We start from the raw sequence: 14,056 nt of genomic DNA on the forward strand, positions 1-14,056 counted from the left end.
TATTCAAACACTGAGCTTAGCAAAATGTTTAGGGAAAACTGTTTATAAATATACAACAACAAATGTAATAAAATACTATAAAGAAAACTTATCATTTCTGAAAATCATCTATTCATAAAAAAATCATTTATACAACACTGATTATGTTCCAGGCAAGTTTTCCAGAAATATATGGCAAATGTGACAGCATTTATTATTTTGGAAACTGACAGATGATGATGGCAATTTAATATAATAAATGTTTTATACAACCATACTTAACCTCAAAATATCTTACTTGAATTAATGACCTCACTTTTAAAATATTTATTCACATTTAAAGAGGTAAGCACTTAGATGGGAAAGAGAAGCAAAAGGACAGTGTCTCAGGGACAAACATTAACTATTTCATGGATCTCTAGTGATAGCCCAACCAGGATACCACTCAACATCTTCTCAATGCCCTCTAACACACAGCTATAGGTTGTCAATCCTGGAACTAGGAGACAAGAAAGGGTGTAAGTTGAAATACTGTTCAATTTTATGAAGCATGTATGTTAGAATCAATGTCACTCAAACTCATACAATTAGTGTTCTCTATTTTATATTAATAATAAAACCTTACTACAAATTTGGACCCCAGGAAGTACCCCCTTTTAAAATCAAGGAGTTTTTATGTCTCACCCATCAAAAGTATCTCATAATATCTATTAAAAGGATACTGTTATGGTCTCTTTCTAATGTATAACAGTTACAGGGATTCACATACATATAAAATAGACAAGTTGACTGAATCAGGGTTTTTGAAAACCTTGACTTACCATTTTCCTGATTACCATATTTACATTAGAAAATATCAAGAATTAGTAAAGAAAATTTACTAAGTATATATTTTCTCTACTTTTTAAACTGTGTAATAATATAGTAGGTTTTTCTATAAAGATGAAATTATAGCTTACAGATTTAAAATGCTTGGCATGGTACATGGCACATAATATGCACTCAAGAAATGATAGGTTAAAAAAGTAATATAAAGAATAATATCACATCTAATATAGTAATAGTGTTTTATCACGTAAAAAGTATCTTGGTCAAAATCCTTAATTCAAATGTGTACACTTGTTTAAAATTGAATTTTAATATTTTTGTTTTTAGTATATGGACATTGAAGCAATCAAAATGGACAATAAAAAGTATTCCTGTCTGAAATTTAACAGAATATTTATTGTAGATACAAAGATATTTATTTCACATTAGTTTATTAGTATAACTTGAGTAACTTGAATTACCTGGGGGTTTCCACAATAGAGAAAAGTATCAGATAATGAATCTTTCTGGAGTGATAAAATGTAATTTCACTAAGATATTACGCAAAAGGAAAAGATTCTTTTACATTTGAAACATTCTATGTGTTTTTTTACTGTGAATAAATGCCCTTGATCATATTCACTGAAATGTTAGCATCTTGTACATTTTCCCTTTATCTGTACTTTCTAAGATCAGAGTATAAAGCACTTTTTTTTTGGTAAATAAATGTTTGCACTTAGTAAAATATGAAAGAACTAACCTTTATTGCAGCTTCTCTCAGAGCCTCCAATCGCTGCCTGCTACTTTCTTTCATATTTACAACATCTTTGTAATCTCCCTGCAGGGCTCTTTGGAGTCCATGGATAGCTTGAAACACTGAATTTTCACTTTCATTCAGCTCCTTTTGAAAAATTTCAAACGTGTGCACTTGAAATAGTTTCTCTTCATCAGACAGTCCAGCATCTTTTTCCACTGCTCTGATTGCACTTTTCAGTTTGTTAAGAACCACATTCTTTTGGCGAAGAAGCCCAGAGAGCTTTCTACAATTATCTAGGACCCACTGCTTTCTCTGAGTGAAAGCTGCTCCTTTTCCTCGATGTAACTTGATTGCATGCTTTGCTACCTCTTCATGTTCTGCAGCATTTGCTAACAAATGAAGTAATGAAAGCAACATCCAGAGATATATATTTTTTAATATCTTCATGATCCAGGTATAGAGGACAGAGCAAGGCAGTCCAAAGATTTCCACTATTCTGAATTTGCATTTTAGATACACATTTTCAGCTGAAAAACAGATTTCACTGTCACATGCAGTTGAACAATAATCCACTACTATTGAAGAGCTAAGTATTCAATAATTACATCTAGAAAACTACTCCCTTTTTGAAGGAATATTGCTTTTCTTAGATTAATATTAACACCTGAATTATTTATTGCACATAGATTAAAACCAAATACTGAATATTAAAGTGCTTTTTATGGTTCTTGGAAAGGGTTGAAATTAAAGGAAAGCTAATATGAATTTCAAAAGGAAAATTCAGCCTCATATATCTACTGAATCTGCCATGTGCCATTTACAAAACCAATTCTATTTAAGAGTGCCTATCTATCAAAGACAAGAAAATAACTTAAATATTCTAATTCACAGATTGCTGACCTAAGAGGAAATATACACTAGGGGTTGACGTTTATTATCATTTTAGAGATAAAATCTTTTGGGCTACTATTGGTTTCCTCTGCCATTTTGCTCGTTTTTCAAAATCATTTGGAATTATACAGTATTTCCAAAATTAATCTATAGTTAAGTGTTAATAAGATGTCAAAGATAGTGGGGAAATCACAAAAATATAGCAACACATAGATTTCTAGGGCTTTGTTAAATGTTCAAACATTTACTATCAATCAAATTCAGGTTCCTCCTCATTCTCTTTTTAGGAAGACCTAAAACAATTTATATTGATATATCCTGGCAAATTTAGCATAGAAAAGAAACTACTTTCAAAAAAAATTTTTTTTAAAAAATGAGAATGGTTTCAACCAGAAATTAAGGGTTGAAAGATCTCAATGCAGTACGTAGTGGAAACTGTAATAGTGGCATAAGATTATGATGAACAGAGGGCAAGAATGAATCCTCCAGGGAACAGCAATTTGAAGGAGCAGACAGAAGGAGCAGTCAGCAAAAGTAACTAAGAAAGAATGATTTCAGAGGCAGGAAAACAGAGACAGAGGAAAGAATAAGTAATAAAGGTAAGAGAAGTCAAGTAAAATAAATATTTTTTATTTAAAAAATAAAAAAATTTATGTAAAAAATATCAATTGAATTTGGCAATTAGACGATAATTGGCCACAAGCACTTATATCAAAAGTGAAAACAAAACAGAAATCTATTACACAGAATTTTTATTTTAAAAGAAACGACAAAACATAAATCATTCTTAATAGCAGAATCCAATGACCATCATGCTATCTCCAGTTACCAAAAATTCCTAATCAATACTCAAATATGTTAACACTTCCCCTACTTGAGGATCTGTTAACTAAAAATATATCTGGACCTTGATTTTATAGCTAATTCCAATTCTAATGAGTTTGATAATCTAGTTTCTCCTATCAAAGCAGATTAAATGCAGCAAAAAATAAGAGATGTGGCATTTCTAGAGATAGTATTCTGACAAAGCAAGAAAGGACCGCCAACAGAAAGAGGAAATAAAACAAACCTTACAAAAAACAAACAAAAGGACTAAAAAAATTTAGCTGACGATGTATTTAGTGGAGGGCTACACTGTTCCACATGCTTCACACTTCAGTAGGCCCTGAAAATATCACTGTGTTAGAGGACAGGATGATGACTGATGTTCAGATTTACAACTCAAAGTCATCAAGTAAAGACTATATTCTGCTTAGTATTCTAGTTTTAAAAGTAAGGAAAGTGTTTAATTTCAACACCTTTTAGGATACTTGGGCATCTAATGAGATAAACTAATGTTACTTAGAGAATTACTTAGAAAAATTCATGTCCTAATAAAGTAGGATAAATGCAAATGTGCTGTTTGAGTTACTCAATTTTACAACTTTAAGTACATGTGTCACCACCTTAAAAATAAATAAATGACTAACCAATGATTTCATAATACCTAGCTATACAGCTATTTTACTGACTTATTTATCTTCCAATGTTCTGAGATAGAAAACTCAATTGCTACTTCAATATGTACATTTTAATACAAAATTTTGAGATGCTTCATTTATGCTTCCCACTTTTTCCAAAAGATTTCAAAAAAAATTATTCTTTTATGGACTTGATGCTTCAGAAAAATACACTTTGTGTATGAACAACAGCCTCTCTGCTCATTTCTGGTTCCTTCTTCTGATTATTGAAACTAATAACCCTTCTATCCCATACTACCTAAGCAAGCTATTAATTTTTATGAGAAATTTTTGAAGATTTCAGTTGTAATTTTCCCTCAAAATATACTAATAACATGAACATGAGATTTTCTCTATAGACCCTTAAAATATAAGTTTTCATCTTAAACTTATCTTCATTTCATCTTCAAACTTAGCAACAAAATCTTATGGACTATTAAATTATTGCATATTTTCCCCTTAGTATATTAGTAAATATTTTTAGCTTCATTGTTAGTCTATGATTATGGTTTTTATTAAAAACACTTTGGATTTCTATGATGTGTTCATTATAATGAACCTTTAAAGTTTCCATATACATGCAATTTGGGTAGATCTCAAAAGGAATTATACTGAGTGAAAAGCCAATCTTAATAGGTTACAGGCAGGAGGGGATGTGGCTCAGGCAGTTGGACACCTGCCTCCCACACGGGAGGTCCCAGGCTCCGTTCCCAGTGCCTCCTAAAGAAGAAACAAACAGACAACGAGCAAAAACAATGAACAGCAGATGAGGAATCCATCTGCAGGAGGTGGGGGGGGAGGGTTACAGGCTATAGATTCCATTTATATAAATTCTTTAAATGACAAAATTATAAAGATGAGGTTAGCAGTCACCAGGGGTTATGAAAAAGGAGAGGGAGGGAGGTGGTTGTGACTATAAAAGGGCAGCATGAGACATCCCTGTGGTTACAGAACTGGTCTGTATCCAGACTGTGGTGGTGGCAATATAAATCTGCACATGTGATAAAATCACAGATCTAGACACATACACACAGACTGCATGTAAAATTGGTGAAATCTGAATAAAATTGGTGGATTGTATCAATATCAATTTTCTTTTTGTGATATTGTACTACAGTTTTTGCAAGATGCTACCATTGGGGAAAACTGGGTAGAAAGTGTCTATGCATTATTACTTACAACTGCATATGAATATATATATACATAATCATCCCAAAATACAAGTTTAAAAAAAATTCTACACAACTGCTAATTGTTTACCTCTAAATCCTTAGTACATGTAAGAATCACCATTTATATTGTGGAGTTATAGAAACAATACCCGTGAAATTTTTAATATTTTAAACTAGGAAACACCCTAAAAAAGTCGAAGATTTTCAGAATGCCTCTGCTAGAGTAAAACCCAAGGCTGCTTTTTATTAGAGTAATAGCAAAACCAACACTTTGAGTACAAACCAAGAAAAAGAGTTCCTATATTATACATATTCCAACACAAATGATCTAGAATAAAAGCCAAATGGGTGTACCATGAAACCTACTCAAAAAACAAACAAAAAAAAAACCCCAATATTTTTAATCCCCCACCATTTTATATAATTATCACATTACTCTTAATTCTATTATTGAGAATTTTTAGTAATTCAGAAATGTTACAAATCATTTATTGCAAAAAAGCTCCGTAGTGAAGCATAATAATGTATTCTAAGATGAGGCTTTTCCAAAGCAAGACCACCAAAGTTAAAGATTTCTTTGATACACTTCTAACTTCTTGAGGCTATATCATGCAGGGTTTGTGAAGAGAAGCCCCTCCTGAAAGACCTTGCTAACAGGACCCGTACAGCCCCAGAGCCCTAAGGTTGCATGGAGTCCCTTTGGGAAATGGGGTAGTAGGTGAGGCAAAGGCAGAAGTAGTTTTTTTTTTTCTTCTTTTTTCCAGTTTTATGTAATGGACAAAAATAGTTTGAAAACCTCAGAGTTCTGCCTCTTAGTCAGTGCTTACATCTAACTTGGGCTTACTTTTTACTCTGCTTATGTGTAATCATAAGGACACTTCCAACATCTCTCTTCCTGAGGACCTTTCAGACCCATTTCCTTAGAATTTATCAGCTCAAACTGCTGAGAAAGAATCTAATTTATCCATTCTACTAATATTTATTAAGTGCCTGACCCTGAGTGGTCAACTCACTCTCCTGACTGTACCAGGCAACATTATAGTCCCCAGACAGCCAACTCACTGCCCCTGGTCCATTCAGTTGAGCCCAAGACTGGTATGTCAGTATCCCCTGGTTTTGTGTATGTGTGTTGGGGGTGAGATAGGTTTGCAACACTGACCTGGTAAAAAATTTGGCCTGCCTGGGGCTATGGACAGGGAAATTCCTGTAAAAGTAGTGGGGACGTGGCAGAAACATGATTGACACATCTGGTACTTTGTTATTTAGCTTCCCACAAAAAAAGGAAATATAAGGTTTATTTGCAGCAAATAGTTTAATATTAGAACTACTTCATGATAACACCAAAACTTTGAATTCAGCACAACACAGTAATTGAGCAGGCAACAAAGAGACTGTGGAAAAGCCTTAGAAAGTTATGAAATAGGGAGAAAACCTCTTGAATAGAAATGATTTACCTATACATAATTTTTGAAGAACTTAATTTACAAAGCATATTTTAAACTTTAACAAACCGAATGATGTTAAGTACTTTTCTTAAAAGCTTAAATAAACCTGTAAATATTAATTGCCAAAAAATGAACAACATGATTAGTAAATATTATGTTATTCATATCTAATTAGTAAAAGAATTGAAGAACAAGTTAACAAAGGGAAACAGGAAGAAAAGGAAAAGAAAATTCTTATGGACATTAAAACGCTTCAGAGTATAAATTAAATTAAATCTCTAGAAAAACCAAATATTTCGTTAAGGAATCCAATCACTGAGACACTACTTATTTTTTAAAAAAAGAATTTGGAGCACTACTAGGATACTGTAATTCAAAGCGTGAACAGAAAAATATATAAATATGAAAAGGCTAAGGAGCAAATTATTACATGACTTAATAAACTGAGAATTTTAGGGTCTTAATAGTGTTCCACAAGGATGTTTAAAGTAAACCATGACATCTATTTCCTTCATGTCAGGTGATATCAAGTGAAAGCCAAAAATATATACGTGGAATAAATAAATTAAAAGAATTGATAAGCAAAAGAGATTAAACATGGTATCTAACACCCTATGGCTAATACTATGTTATCTTTATTTTAAGGATTTAGGAAAGTTATTGGAAAGGTCAAAATTGAGCTTCTGAATAGAACACATCATCACCCTTCAAGTTACATGCTTACATGAAGAATACTGGAAGTGTGCTCCATTTATTTATTCTTTCTTTAGTGCCACAAAAACCAAGCTGGAAGATTAAAAAGAACATTGCAAACAGGAGTCCTTTTCATCATCATAATGTCAAATGTCAGTAAATATCTCCAATGAGGAGAAATAACCAAATCCTCACTGCTCCTCTTCATCAGCGCCAATGTTAGACGAGCTAACCGCTGAAAATCAAGCCAACTAGGATTACTTCGGGTTTTACCTTTCTCTTTCTCAGACATTCTCAAAAGTTAGCTGATACTTCATGTGGCAATAAGAAGAGGCCCATAACAGGGAAGTTGGCAGAATATATTAGTTCTTCTGTGTTACTTCCAACTTATTTGATTAATTACACCAATAAGAATTTCACACCTAAATTAAACAGCGAGTCTCGGTGTGGGGAATTTGTAATCTGATCCAGTTGTTTAACTTTATTTTGGCAGCTTTCACAGCTTCGTAAGTAAAGTTAAATCACGGTGTTGCGGGAGACTATTTCCAAGGTGCTGCCCGCCAATCGAATCCTTCCTCAGTGACACTCGGGCTGCGGGGTGGCGCGGTTAGACCACGGGCAGCTCATCCTCCGCTGGGTGTCTTAGGCGGTACGTGCTACATTTTCAGTTTTACGTATAGTGCATCTAAACATATATATACACACACATCTTTTTAAAAGAGATTATAATAGGTGCTAAAATAATCTGCCTCAATATCGTACATGGGAAAATACACGCAAAACCACCTTAAGGGCCCTAGAGAGGAGGGAAAATTGGGGCGAGCGGGCTAGGGGAGCTGCCTATGGCCAGCGCCTGAATTTTTAACGCCAGCTCTAAGGTTACATCCGGAGGAGGCGCACCTTGGACGTGGCCCAGAGTAGGGGCGACCCCGCAAACACATCATAGAGAAAAGGAGGTTCCCTGCGTATTTTCTCACCTCCAGGAAAACTGCTTCCTGGAACATCCAAACCGGAGCATCACTTCTCTTCCCTCACTCTGCGGCTGGCCGCGGAGACGAGTCGGACCCGGAGCTCAATCCCGGGAAACACTCACCTCAGCGGGCGCGGAAGCGAGCACGGTGAAGCGCCGACAGCCCCAGGTGCAGCTCGGCGGCCGGGCGAGGAGGCCCTTGGGGCCCAACTCTTCAGCCGCAGGAGGCGGAGGAGGAGGCTAAGTCTGGCGGGTGGGCACCGGGCCTTCACAGCAACTGGGAGCTGAGGGGCGGGCGCAAGGGCGGGCGGGACCCGGCCTTCCACCACCGAAGGAGGCCGGCCGCAGACCCAAGCGGACGCGAGGGCTTCTCCAACATTCCTTTCAAGGAGGCGGGAGACGCCCACCTGGAGGAAGGGACAGAGAGGGAGGAGCCCCAGGCCCCGCTGCCTCTGCACCCAGCCGTCGCCGGCCGTTCGCTCAGGAGCGCCGTCAGGCCGCACGCGCGTCTCGGACCCCGTCGGGCTCCGAAAGAAAAGAGTCGCGGCCCTTTTAAGGGCAGGGCAGTCGGGCCTGATCGCCCCGCGGAGCGGGCGCTGTGCATGTTGGGAGTTGCAGTTCTAGCTACCCAACCTGTCACCCACCTTTTCCCAAGATTTTCTCCCAGAGGAGCGCGTGACTTGGGAGCTGCAGAGCCGGTGACCGGGCCGACGTGCTTGCGAAAGGCGAGCTCTCGGAGGTTATCCCCTCGGCAACACCGAGGAAGACGCCGAGCGGACCGAAAGAGGCGCGCCTAGGAGCCCGGGGCGGGAGGTGGCCGCGTGCGCCTGCGCAGAAGCGCCGCCGGGGGCCGGTGAGAAGTTGGGGGAGCGCCCGAGTAAGAATGGTAGGTGGCCCGTTTGGTCCTGGTCGCCGTTTCGGATCAGGCCCCGCGTTTTGTACTCTCATAGCTCCTCCTACGTACGCGGGTGATTGGGGAGGGGGCGGTGGAGCCTCGTCCGCAGGAGCTCTGGTGTTCCGAGGAGGGACGCGCGCGAAGGTCAAAGGGAGGGGCGGGCAGGGGCCTGAGCGGAGGCCGCGAGTCCGGGGGCGTTGCCGGGACCCTCCTCTCCTTTCCGTCCGCTGGTTTCTCCAGGTACACACGGCGGGCCGTAGGGCGCGCCAGCTCTAGGGGTGGGGGAGACGTGCTTTTCAGAAAAACATGGATTAACTCCACGAAACTTGTTAACTCCTACTCGCTGGGGCAGCACTTACTATAATTGGAACGATACACAGAGGACTAGCATGGCCCCTGCGCAAGGATGACACGCAAATTTGTGAAGCGGTCCATATGTATTTTTTATGCATCATTTTTCTGTAAACCTACGACTTCTCTTCGGACAAACCAACAAAAACCTTATTAACTTATGCGTAATCGTGTTGTAGTTAGGTTTGCTTTGCGAGCTGTGGAAGGCAGACACCCGGGTTGTATCCGTTTGCCTTTTTTTTACGTGATTGCTGCTGAATGCCAGTTTACGCTGAGCAAAGATGCAGTATCTTCGTTCTCAGTTCTCCCTCCAAATTGCCTCAACGTCTTAAATTTTCGGTTTCTTTTCACTACCTTTAGTGAGGTCAGTTGAATCAAACAGAAAGTAATCTTTGTACTTGTGAGTACTAATTCTTTTATGTTTTCCGTGCAGGAGTATAATTGGAATGAAAAAGGGAAGTGCAGTCATGTAATGGGATTTTAACACTTGATTTTAAAAGATTGCATTCTTCTTTACACAGTTATGTATTTATCAAGTCCATTAGAAAGACTTAGTTTTTGAGGCAGACTTACGATAAATTATATATTGCATATATAATTATATAGTATATAATTTGGAGTTCTTTTGTTTTGTAAAATGAGTTTGCTGAACGAAACATCACTACTATCTAATTACTCAACCAGTATTTACAAGCATTTATGGTGTTTGCTGGTAGTCGGGGTGTAGAAAGACCTGGTCACGACCTTGTAAGTAACCACACAGTTTAGGGGGAGAGACCTAATTAATAAATCAAATTGTAACTTTACAGTTTGACAAGAACTATGTTAAAGTTAGGAACAGCATAGGAGGGAGTATTCAGTATGGGAGTTCAACCTAGCCTGGTAAAAGAATCAGGAAAGGTTTCCCTGAGGAGGTGATGAGTGAACTATCTTGAATGGAAGTACAAGTACAAGGCAGTTAAAGTGTAGGGATTTTTCATGCAAAAGCAGTATCTATCCAAAGATAAAGTGGAGAAGATAACATGTTTGAGGAATTGATAGTAATTCAGTAGAACATGGAATTCAGGAAGAGAACTCCATAAGCAGGACCTGCTAAGGAATATTGATTTTATCCAGGAGATAATGGGAGCCATTGGAGATTTTTAAGAAGAGGGATTATGACCATATTTGCATTTTGTCAAAAAGCTCTCTGTCAACAGGACAGAAATTGAATTGGAAGGGGATCATGATTTGCAGGGAAGGGAGTTGAGCTAAACAGCTATTGTAATAATCTAGGTAATAGGAGAATGAGGGCTTGGGCCAAAGCACTGTCTTGTAGGAATCAGGAGGTGAGGGGAGGAGGGATGAGGACATTTAGTACACTGAGGAGCTAAAATCAACAGAGCTATTTGGAAATAGAGAATAAGAGAAAAAAAGGACTCAGCAATTCCTGGCTTGGGCATCATCTGAGTAGGGCATGGTGATATTGACCAAAATAGAGAATTTAGAAGGAAGAGCATATTTGTGGGGAAGACAATACAGTGAGGTAAAAATAGAGGAATCATATACTTGGTCAGATATATAGATCTGGAGCTCAGAAGAGAGGTTTCCAGATATGTACATCAATTACAAATCCTAAATATAGTGGAAACCATTTCATCATTCATTCGATAAGTATGTGTTCAGAATTTTCATGTGCAAGGAAGGCAGTTCAAAGTGCTGAGGATTTGATAATGAATAAGACAAATACGATTTTGATGTTAATGGAGCTGATGGCATAGCAAAGGAGACAGGCTGTGTAACTATTTTATTACATTTGGGCTAAGTGTGAAGGAGAGGTACAGTTCCATTAAGGTGTATGATGGAGTGGGTAAGTGGTGTCAGATGCTGTCATAATGAAAAATTAGAGTAATATGGTATGCTCTAAACTCTCAAGAATGAGTAGAAACTAACCAGAAAAAAAGAGAAGGGCAGCCAGATGTGTGTTTTATTCCAGGCAGAAAGAAGAGAATGTGCAAAGGCCTTTAGGTGGTAGAAGGTATACATTCCAGGAATTGAAAGAAGATCTGTGTTTCTAATGCACAAAGAGCCAGGGAAAAGTGACACCATATGAAGCTGATGAGGAACTAGAGCCAGCTTGCACAGGGCCTTCTAAGGCACATTAAACATTTTTTAGTCTTTGTCGTAATAGTAATGGGAAGCCATTGAAAGAGTTTTAAACGAAAGAGACTCGATTGTGCTCAAAGTATAGAGAAAAGAATAGAGAGGAGCGAGTGTAGTTCAGTGTTTGAGCACCTGCTTCGCATGCAGGTGGACCCAGGTTCAATCCCTGGTACCTCCTTAAAAGAGTGGGGAGGATTAGGACAGAACTTTAGGAATGGGAAAAAAGAGCCAAAAAAGGAGACTGAGAAGGAATGGTCAGAGAAACCTAGAGGATAAAGTTTAATGGAGTAGGGTGTGGTCAGTGGTTTTGGATAAAAGAAAGGCTGAAGTTTCTTCTGACTTTAGCAACCAGAAGGCTGTTGATGACCTCAGTGGAACAGTTTTACCGCACTTCAATGCTAAAGCCAGACTGCAGGGTATTAGGTTTGCTCACTTTAGCAATACAGCCTGCTATCTCTAGTGGCTTGGCTGGAATGAGGTGGGCGGGAGCTTGAAGGGAGAACAATATTAAAGAGACTTTTGCTAATTTGAGACTTGGACATGTTTATTTTGCTAAAGAACCATTGTAGAGATTGAAAATCCAAGAGTATGAGACGGGATATTTGAATTTAACATTCTCCCCCTGATTCTACAATATTCCAAAACAGTCATAGTGATCAACAAGTTTATGTAATTTATTTGATCAAAATGGTGCCCTGTAACTCCCTTGTAAGTTGATCCTAAGGGAAGATTTTGTGATATTAAATGTATCTGAAAGGGTATTTTAAGAATAAATTTTTAAGTTTTGTATATGGACAGTCTTGTTGCCCACATTATGTAAGGGATTTTTCACAAAATTATAGTTAAAACGTTAGAGACGTTTTTATAGTGTAGAAATTTTATTTGATGTTTCTACTGAATCCTACAAATTTCTATTTCAATAATTTTGTACATTTTAACAGTAAAATAATAAATATAGAGAATGGCCTTTTTATCCTCCAACTTTCTAAGAGAGTTCGTTTTTCTGACATGGTAAGCCTCAGTGAAGACCATCAGAGCTGGATGGAAGGAAGCAGATCTGGCTCAAGCAGTTGAGCACCTGTTTCCTACATGGGAGTTTCTGGGTTCCCAGATTCCGGTGCCTCCTAAAAACAAAAAAACAAACAAATAACAAGAGAAAAAAAAAAAACCACGAAAAAACCAACTCAGGCGCTCATTGGCTCATGGTTGAGTGCAGGCTTTCTGCACACGAGGTCATGGGTTCAGTCCCTTGCCCAGTAAAAAATAAATACAAAATATAAAGAGCTGAATGGGGAGGCACTGATCATTTCAGTTTGTGTACCTTTTTTAAATTTACATGGATGTAGCCCTATCTAAATGGACTTAGAGCTTGCTTCTTCCCACTAGTTTTTTTTAGTTTATGAGACTTTTTTTCTAAGAAGCTTTATGCCATTTCCCTTTTTTACAGATTACATCTTGGGTTTCTTAGACGTTTTTGGACATGTAGAACGTAGTCTGTAGGCTTAAGTACTGATTATTGTTTTACTTTCTTTTACTTTATGGAGTAACCTGTAAGGGGTCACGTAAAAATTTTGCAACTTTATTGACAATTTTCTTGCTTTTGATTCTGGCCAAGGCCTGGTTATGGGCTAAACTATAGATGCCATGGCTATTTTTGTTCATTCAGAAACAATATTCATTACCACCCATGGGATTAAAGTTTGATAGGAGTGTTTTGTGACAGATGAGGCAATTTGGTAAAATGGAAGTGGGGTCTATTTGTTTCTCTATCTTCACTTCTATATACTTTGTAACTAATAGTATTTATTCAAAATAACTTTGGTCTAGATCCATGTAGTCTGCATATATTCTTCTAGAGTTTAAAAAAAGGTATTTTTTTCACTGTTGATATAAGTGTATCGTAACATATTAGTAAAGGCGGCAAGATATGATTAGCAGGAAAGAAGATCAAACATTACACTACCATCTGTCTGTCAACATTTAATTGACATAGATCCCCATCAATTCAGTTGGTAATGCTGGTGAGATAACTCAATCACCTGAGGGCACATTACTCTCCTGATTAATTTTGACGGTTCCAAATTTGCTATGTTGAATTTTGTTTTATAACCATGACAGGATTTTTAAATAGCTGTTTCTCTAATAAAATTATCATGACTATTCTTAATGATGAATCATTTTTTTTTGGTTGCATTTTGCCTTTACCCTTAGAGTGGCTGTCAACTTCATAAAAATACACTAGGTTTATCTTTTGCTTGGTTCACTGTCAAATCATATGGAATCTGCCTTTATTTAGCTAAATTTGATCTTACCAGACACTATAACTTGAACTCTTTGTCTAGATCATTCTGAAACCCAATTTCAGGAAATAATATATACAATATATATATGTGTGTGTGTGTGTGTATTTCTCTAGACCAGGGGTTCTTAACCTATGGATCCCTTTGCTATTCAG

General features: G+C 37.6%; 2 protein-coding genes and 1 pseudogene across 15 annotated transcripts in view; 2 read left to right on the top strand and 1 right to left on the bottom strand.

Moving 5' to 3' along the window:
* TMCO3 (transmembrane and coiled-coil domains 3) overlaps window positions 1-9,176 on the bottom strand; it is a 91,575-nt gene extending 82,399 nt beyond the window's left edge. Inside the window, exons 1-2 of one of the 3 annotated variants that reach the window (XM_058276371.2) lie at window positions 8,858-9,176; window positions 1,547-2,070 (exon numbers count right to left, since the gene is read on the bottom strand). In XM_058276371.2, the coding sequence (XP_058132354.1) occupies window positions 1,547-2,070; window positions 8,858-9,161 (828 nt within the window). In that variant the 5' untranslated portion in view covers window positions 9,162-9,176. Of the gene's footprint in view, window positions 1-1,546; window positions 2,071-8,220; window positions 8,762-8,857 lie in introns of those variants that run through there. The other 2 variants (XM_058276372.2, XM_058276373.2) reach the window with 2 other exon arrangements.
* The window catches only part of DCUN1D2 (defective in cullin neddylation 1 domain containing 2), a 50,470-nt gene continuing 45,292 nt past the window's right edge, over window positions 8,879-14,056 (top strand). For 2 of the 12 annotated variants that reach the window (XM_058276375.2, XM_058276377.2), the window contains exon 1: window positions 9,043-9,099. Coding sequence is in view for 1 of the 12 variants with exons in the window: in XM_058276374.1 (XP_058132357.1) it covers window positions 9,097-9,099 (3 nt within the window). In the remaining 11 variants the exon portion in view is untranslated. Of the gene's footprint in view, window positions 9,824-14,056 lie in introns of all 12 variants that reach the window. The other 10 variants (XM_071208202.1, XM_071208203.1, XM_071208201.1 and 7 more) reach the window with 9 other exon arrangements.
* Window positions 9,451-9,549, top strand: LOC111762379 (U6 spliceosomal RNA; annotated as a pseudogene).

The sequence above is a fragment of the Dasypus novemcinctus genome, chromosome 15 (genome assembly GCF_030445035.2).
Source record: "Dasypus novemcinctus isolate mDasNov1 chromosome 15, mDasNov1.1.hap2, whole genome shotgun sequence".
Classification (NCBI taxonomy): Eukaryota; Metazoa; Chordata; class Mammalia; order Cingulata; family Dasypodidae; genus Dasypus; species Dasypus novemcinctus.